This window comes from Rhinopithecus bieti, unplaced genomic scaffold (genome assembly GCF_001698545.2).
Source record: "Rhinopithecus bieti isolate Rb0 unplaced genomic scaffold, ASM169854v2 scaffold_13207, whole genome shotgun sequence".
Classification (NCBI taxonomy): Eukaryota; Metazoa; Chordata; class Mammalia; order Primates; family Cercopithecidae; genus Rhinopithecus; species Rhinopithecus bieti.
The window spans coordinates 2005006-2012953 of record NW_016807866.1 but is presented as its reverse complement, the minus strand read 5'-3'; the positions used below and the strand labels follow the sequence as shown (position 1 = coordinate 2012953).

General features: G+C 38.9%; 1 protein-coding gene across 13 annotated transcripts in view; it reads left to right on the top strand.

Moving 5' to 3' along the window:
• Positions 1 to 6167, top strand: part of SYNJ1 (synaptojanin 1) — a 111660-nt gene extending 105493 nt beyond the window's left edge. For 9 of the 13 annotated variants that reach the window (XM_017883903.1, XM_017883915.1, XM_017883904.1 and 6 more), the window contains one exon: positions 3112 to 6167. In XM_017883903.1, coding sequence (XP_017739392.1) covers positions 3112 to 3924 — 813 coding nt within the window. In that variant the 3' untranslated portion in view covers positions 3925 to 6167. The remainder of the gene's footprint in view (positions 1 to 3111) is intronic. The other 4 variants (XM_017883912.1, XM_017883911.1, XM_017883908.1 and 1 more) reach the window with 2 other exon arrangements.
• Positions 6168 to 7948: the final 1781 nt, after the last annotated feature.

The following is a 7948-nucleotide window of genomic DNA, read 5'->3' as shown; positions in this document are numbered from 1 at the left end:
GTAACTTTAAGAAAGTAAGATTTAGGTATATGAAGGCCTTTTTGGCAAAAGCAGATTGGTTCTTGGTTTTAACAATGGCATTTATGTAATTACATAAACACAAAATTCAGTATGTTTTTTAGGAAAAAATATTTTGGGGAAATATTTTTTCAAATAGTTTTAGTAGCAAGATTGTTATTGGTAAGGAAGAATTGATGGTTTAGAAAGATGAAAGTTGGCAGTATAACAGGATTATTTAAAGGGCCTTCCAACACCTTTCTCTGTAAAAATAGCACCAATTTTAATATTGTCATCACAAATCCTGCCTAGATTACATATTAATTCTAATGTGATGAATAGTGATGTGGTTGTCATTGTAATTTCAAGTCTGGGAAAAATGATCCTGATTCTATCAAATTAACATATTTTGAAATAAAAATATTCCTATATATGAAAATAAAGATATTCAAATGCATAGCAGTTATGCAGCAGGTGACTTCTAAGCTGGCAGAGCACAAAATTCTCCTCTCCTCTAATGTCTGTGTTGCGGACGCTTCTATCTGCCATAGGAGAATTTTGTCTCAGACTCAAATATTTCCATTTTATGTTAACTATAAATAGTCCAGAGATTTTTGGTAATACAGAGTTAATTTTATAATAGCTATATAAATTTCCTTTTAAGTACATTTCCACATATAGATCTACTTACCTAAGACATTTAGAATACAGTGTAAAGTCTGTGACGTGTTTTCTCTTTAATTTTGTACAAATTTATCACACTAAGTTTGAAGGAAAGTATACTTTTCCAACCAATTATAAAGCATATTCTAGGATAGCTGAATAAAACAGATACTTGAAAGTTATTCACTTAAGTCATCCACACCATTTCCTTTTACAAGTGAACATCCTTCCTTATTCTTTTTTTTTTTTTTTTTGAGACGGAGTCTCACTCTGTCGCCGAGGCTGGAGTGCAGTGGCCGGATCTCAGCTCACTGCAAGCTCCGCCTCCTGGGTTTACGCCATTCTCCTGCCTCAACCTCCCGAGTAGCTGGGACTACAGGCGCCCGCCACCTCGCCCGGCTAGTTTTTTGTATTTTTTAGTAGAGACGGGGTTTCACCGTGTTAGCCAGGATGGTCTCGATCTCCTGACCTCGTGATCCGCCCGTCTCGGCCTCCCAAAGTGCTGGGATTACAGGCTTGAGCCACCACGCCCGGCCAATCCTTCCTTATTCTTAAGCAGTAACTAGGTGTTTCATAATATGCAGTTACATTTTATTGAGACTGCTGCTGTTTTTTTCCAATATATTTCATGAAAGTATAGTTATTTTGCTTTAACAGCTATCCAAATTCCTGTTGGGCAGTGCTCATTTTTATTACATTGCCAATCTTGAACTGAATTTTTTTTTTGCCCTGTCCTATCCAACCCTGAAGTTTTCTTAAGTTAGTATAAGTGTCCAAGTCATCTACTCTAGTTTTAAGAATTATATACATTTTTTTCAAAATTAATAATGAATGCCTGATAAGCTAATTTGCCCATGAGGCCAGAATCGTAGTTCTTTTCCTTCATCTAATCAGTTGGCTTTGCGCAGTCCCTTGGCTGTGCTCCACTCCAACCAGCTTCTTTATGGAGTAGGGACCAAGGGATTTAGGGCAAGAGTGAAGGAATTCCAAGCACTCTTCCTACTGATGACAGTTCACAGCCAACTCTGTCACATAGAAGGGACCAGGCTCCACTCTAGGCACATCTTCATTGTGGTTGTAGATTTCATAAACCAAATAGAAAATAGGACTTTTTTCCCTCTGGTTTTAAGCAATGGTTGCATTTGGTTACTAATAGTGTATCTGTTTTGGAACATTTTTACAAGACAGGAGGGTCAATTTTTTTACGGAAAGTTGCCACATTACTCAGTTTTTGTTTTTTGTTTTTTGAGACGGACTTTTTGCTCTTGCCCAAGCTGGAGTGCAGTGGCGCCATCTCAGCTAACTGCAACCTCTGCCTCCCAGGTTCAAGCGATTCTCCTGCCTCAGCCTCCTGAGTAGCTGGGATTGTAGGCATGCATCACCATGCCCAGCTAATTTTTTGTATTTTTAGTAGAGACGGGGTTTCATCATGTTGGCCAGCCTGGTCTGGAATTCCTGACCTCAGGTGATCCACCCGCCGCAGCCTCACAAAGTGCAGGGATTACAGGCGTGAGCCACCGCACCCAGCCTCACATTACTCACTTTATTCAGCAAAGGAGAGCTTGCATTAAAAGTCAGCTGTGCCGGGCGTGGTGGCTCACGCCTGTAACCCTAACACTTTGGGAGGCTGAGGCAGGCAGATTGTCTGTGCTCAGGAGTTTGAGACCAGCCTGGGCAACATGGTGAAACCCCATCTCTACTAAAATACAAAAAAAAGCTGGACATGGTGGCACACGGCTGTAGTGCCAGCTACTCAGAGGCTGAGGCACAAGAATAACTTGAACCTGGGAGGTGGAAGTTGCAGTGAGCCAAAATCATGCCATTGCACTCCAGCCTGGGTGACAACACAAGATTCAGTCTCCAAAAAAAAAGCAAAGAACTCTCAAAATTTATTTTTCCAAGTAGAAGAGGGAGAGGGAAAGATGGAGTCTTCATCTTATGAATAAAATGTGCTAATAGAATTTATTTTATCTATAAAATTGAATTTCCAGAGTAACATTAATTTTAAATGAAAACATACTTAAAAGAACAATGAAACCACATCATCATCATAGATGGGTGTTGGAAATTTATTTATATAGATTCACCATAAGTTATCAGTATGGATGTCTTAAGTTCATACTGAAATGTGATAGAACTGGGCATGAACAAATTTGTTAATTCTGTACAATTCTCCTTCTTACCATTTCAAAACTTGCATGAATGAAATAAGCTCTGATTTTGAGAGATTTAAAAAATTGATTTAATTAGAAAGGATTTATTTGGAAAAGTTTTAAAGATTGTAGCTGTTTCATCTTATTTAAACCACCAGAGTAACAAACTACACAAAGCTACTTTTAGTTTCTAAATTTACATGCTTGCCCCTAAAAGGGAAGAATAATTGAAACAGGAAGAATAGGGGTATTAAAAGTAAATATAAACTGATTTTTCAGTGCTCCCTTTCTTTTGCAGGTAAAAACAAATGGAATTTCTGGTGTCAAACGAGAATCACCATTAAAGATTGACCCATTTGAAGATCTGTCATTTAATCTGCTTGCTGTATCAAAGGCTCAGCTATCTGTTCAAACGTCACCTGTTCCAACCCCAGACCCAAAGAGGTTGATTCAGTTGCCTTCTGTAACGCAAAGTAATGTTAATACTTTGAGTTCTGTAAGTTGCATGCCAACAATGCCTCCAATTCCAGCTCGGAGTCAGTCCCAGGAAAATATGCGAAGTTCTCCAAACCCATTTATTACTGGCTTGACCAGGACAAATCCTTTCAGTGACAGGACTGCTGCTCCTGGAAACCCATTTAAAGCCGAGTCTCAAGAATCAGAGGCAACTTCATGGTTCTCCAAAGAAGAGCCCGTTACTATCAATCCTTTCCCTTCTCTGCAGCCTCTCAGTCATAATGAAAGCAAGGCTTCATCTTCACTTGATGGCTTTAAGGAAAGTTTTGATCTACAGGGCCAGTCTACATTAAAAATTAGCAACCCAAAAGGATGGGTAACCTTTGAGGAAGAAGAGGACTTTGGTGTGAAAGGGAAGTCAAAGTCAGCTTGTTCAGACTTACTGGGTAATCAGCCAAGTTCATTTTCCAGCTCCAACCTGACGTTGAATGATGACTGGAATAAAGGTACAAATGTCTCTTTCTGTGTGTTGCCATCAAGAAGACCTCCTCCACCTCCTGTCCCTCTGCTCCTGCCTGGCACCAGCCCTCCAGTAGATCCTTTCACGACCTTGGCCTCTAAGGCTTCGCCCACACTGGACTTTACAGAAAGATAACGCCATGCAACAGAAGACAGTGGGTATTTGCTTTTGGCAGGTAGAGCCAAGAGAATTGGGCATTCGTATTTCATTATGTGCAATAAGTCATTGTAAGTGCACTGATATCTTCACAAAACACCACTATTTGATGTGTACAGAATTGAAATATGTGTATATTGGAAATAAGGAAAAACACTTCTCATTGTTAACTGGAGTTTTGATGTATTTCTCTTTGGATGAATAGGAGACAGTAGTAGCCATAAAAAGTGCTTAAAACTGCTTTAGAAAACAGTCCTTATTCAGAAACTTTTCAGTCAGGCTTCTGAAGAATCTCAAAAAAGCCCACCCAACTTTCAGCTGACATTTCCACCAGCCCTCTCATACTTGTTAACAATTGGTATCTATGAGTATTTACCAAAGAGCTGCCAAGGTTACAGTGAACAGAGTTTTGAAAGGCATTGCTTTAAAGGAAAAAAGTATAGGTATGTGTACATATATAATACATACAAACACATGTACTTCTGTATACATTTATATATTTTCACAATTCATAGTTTAATTTCTAGGATATAACTCAGACCAAATTATACCTAAAAGTTCCAACAAAGTCCCTTTTTCAATATCACATTACCAAAAAGATGGCTGCAATGTAATTTGGACCTTTCATCAATTTTGTTTTCAAAACTAGAATAATCTCACCACAGAATCAGAATTTTCTACCATTCCACACCCAACACCTTCAAGTACACACAACCTTGTTACTTTTTACTCTAGCACCTTCATATGCTTTTCTCCAGGAGGAGGTTCTTGCCGCTGGAAACAGCCTATTTTTGTGGTCACTGTCAAGTGGATGGATATTCTAGTGCTCCCAAAAAAGCACTATGGCCTTATATGCAGGGAAGGCACATACCACCAAGTTCAAGGAGAAATATTAGAGCTAACCGTACTCTCTGCGTACATTTGAATGTACGTTGCCTGTATCCCTCCCATATTTTCTTTTTGCTGCTTTTGCTCTGGAACTTTGCTTTTAGCAGGGAAAGCAGCCGTCCCCTGAGTGCTTTGAATTGGGGATATATCCACTGTGTGTTCTCCCCCCTCTTACGAGGCTACATAACACATCTATGATGCTGCTTTAAGTTTTTAGAGGCTATACCTCAAATTAGCTGTGGATTTTGTCTCCTGCACTGCCAATATGTAACTGATCCCGCTTTTATTAATTTTATGAAGAAGTACACAGAATTTTTACAGAATGTAGTATTTTGATATCATTAAGTAAACCAATCAGAAAACTCCTTGAGCAATAGTTGTTTCTTTGTCAGTTTCCGTTACAATCATCTTTACCCATTAAGACTTACATTAGCGTTCCTTTTATATAAAGAGTTGTATATGTCCACCTAAATTCCTATGTCCACACTTAACCTTTAAAGATGTACATTGAGGGAATATCAAAAAATAGCGTTCATGGCTACGAACATGTAAAATGATAAAAGCACAGCAAACTGCACTGCACTTACGACATAAAGCAAATCTATTAGAAAAAAAAGCATTTTTCTAAATGCTCAAATGTTATCAAAATACTATATTTATAGAAGTAATCTTCTCTGTTAACAGCCAGGATTTGCTGTTAGAAATAACTCTTGTGAGTTTTATATTGTGCTTTTTGGAGGTTCTAATCATTTCAGCAGTAGTGTCTTTTAAACAGCAGTATTACTATAAGCAGTATGCTTCCAAATGTGAATTAACTTGTTGAAACTGTGGCTTTAACATCCATGTGACTAGTGTATATGGTATTTGCTCTCCACTAGCAAAATAATTCATTGTTAGGTAAACTTCACTAGTGCAAATTGCAGTTCTGTGAGCAATGTTTCCTATTGGATATAAACTACTGTCTAAAATATACATATCAGCAGCCCAGCCTTTATCAGGAAAATTACACTTGGCAAGTTGCTGAAAATGCACAAAGTTATGAAAGTTAAAGGTATGCTGCAAATAACTAGCCATTATTCTGTGTATTATTAAATATTTACTAGTTCTGTTAAAAGCAGAGCAGAAGTTAGACACTAAGATCTCTTTGTGAACTCTGTGTTCTCTATATTAGATTGCTGTTTATATGTAAGAATTTTATTGCTTATGTGGCATACAATATTTATAATGATAAACTTTATAGAAGTACAGTATTAAAGTCAGTGGTACACAGACATTCTGTACATATCCTGTGAAACGTGCTGTCATATGAAATAAATATATCTGTCTTTACCATGCTGACTTCTTTGTTCAAAAGGGAAGAATTTTTCTCAGCCATTTTCCTTGTAGTTTACATACACAAGTTTAGTGACGTTCAAACTAAATAAGTTTAACCCTTATTGCCGAATCAGGTATTTTAATTCAAGACCTTATTTTCATTTCTCCAGATAGTGCTTCCTCTAAAAGTAAGAAGAAAGATTTTCTGAGATTACTAATCATTATTAAAAAGTCCATGCCCAGGCTGGCCAACATGGTGAAACCCTGTCTCTACTAAAAATACAAAAAAAAATTAGCCAGGTGTGGTGGCGCAGGCCTGTAATCCCAGCTACTGGGGAGGCTGAGGCAGGAGAATGGCTACAACCTGGGAGGCAGAGGTTGCAGTGAGCCAAGATCGTGCCATTGCACTCCAGCCTGGGCGACAAGAGCGAAACTCTTTCTGGAAAAAAAAAAAAAAAAAAAGTCCATGCACTTACTCCATAAGAGAGGCCCTAACTCAAAATAATGCTGACTTGAAAATAATACATGAAATATGCATTATTTTTCTTACCCAAAGCAGAAGGAACAACTGGGGGGCAAAAAGGAATTGGGACACAACCAGACAGAAAAAGGGACTGTCTAAAAAGACCCAAAGTAAAAGGCCAAGGCCGGGTGTGGTGGCTCATGCCTGTAATCCCAGCACTTTGGGAGGCCAAGATGGGTGGATCATGAGGTCAGGAGTTCGAAACTAGCCTGACCAACATGGTGAAACACTGTCTATACTAAAAATACAAAAATTAACTGGGTGTGGTGGCAGGGATCTGTAATCCCAGCTACTCAGGAGGCTGAAGCAGGAGAATAGCTTGAATTTGGCAGGCGGGGGTTGCAGTGAGCTGAGACCACGCCACTGCTCTTCATCCTGGGGGACAGAGGGAGACTCTGCCTCAAAAAAACAAAAAGAGGCCAAGGCTAGGCAAGGTGCAATGGCTCATTCCTGTACTCCCAGCATATTGGGAGGCTAAGGCAGGAGGATTGCTTGAGCTCAGGAGTTCGAGACCAGCCTGGACAACATAGACTTTATATCTGGTAAAAATCAAAAAAATTAGCTGGGCATGGTGGTGCATCCTTGTAGTCCCAACTACTTAGAAGGTTGAGGTGGGGCATCACTTGAGCCCAGGAGATCGAGGCTGCAGTGAGTGAGCTATGATCACACAACCACACTCCAGCCTGGGCGTCGGACTAAGACCCTATCTCATAAAAATAAAAAATAAAAAATAAAAAGGCCAAGGCTAGTGTTGCCTTTTTTCAGACCTATCTGGTTGATATTTGAAATTCTTAATTCTTAATGTTCATTAACCTTATATTAAGAAGTTACAGAATTATTGCCTTAAAAAAACCATTTTAAGATACTTGTAGGTTAATATGGAGTTATAAGAAATAATACAGAGACCCCATGTACCCCTTTACCCACTTGCCCCCATGGGTAACATCTTGCAAAACTACAGTACCAGAGCATGACCAAGACATGAATGACAGAGCATTTCCATCACCATAAGGAGCCCTCATGTTGCCCTTTTCCCACTTCTCTTTCATCCCATCTCCTTTTCCCCTGCCCTTAACTTCTGGCAACCACTAATCTGATCTCTGCATGTATAATTTTCTCACTTCAAGAATGTTATGTAAATTTAATCGTGGTATGTAACCTTTTGGGGTTGGCTTTCTTCACTCAGCATAATTCTCTGGAGATTCATCTAGGTTGCATGTACTGTCTGTTCCTTTTTATTGCTGAATAGTATTCCATGGTATGGATGTACCATTGTTT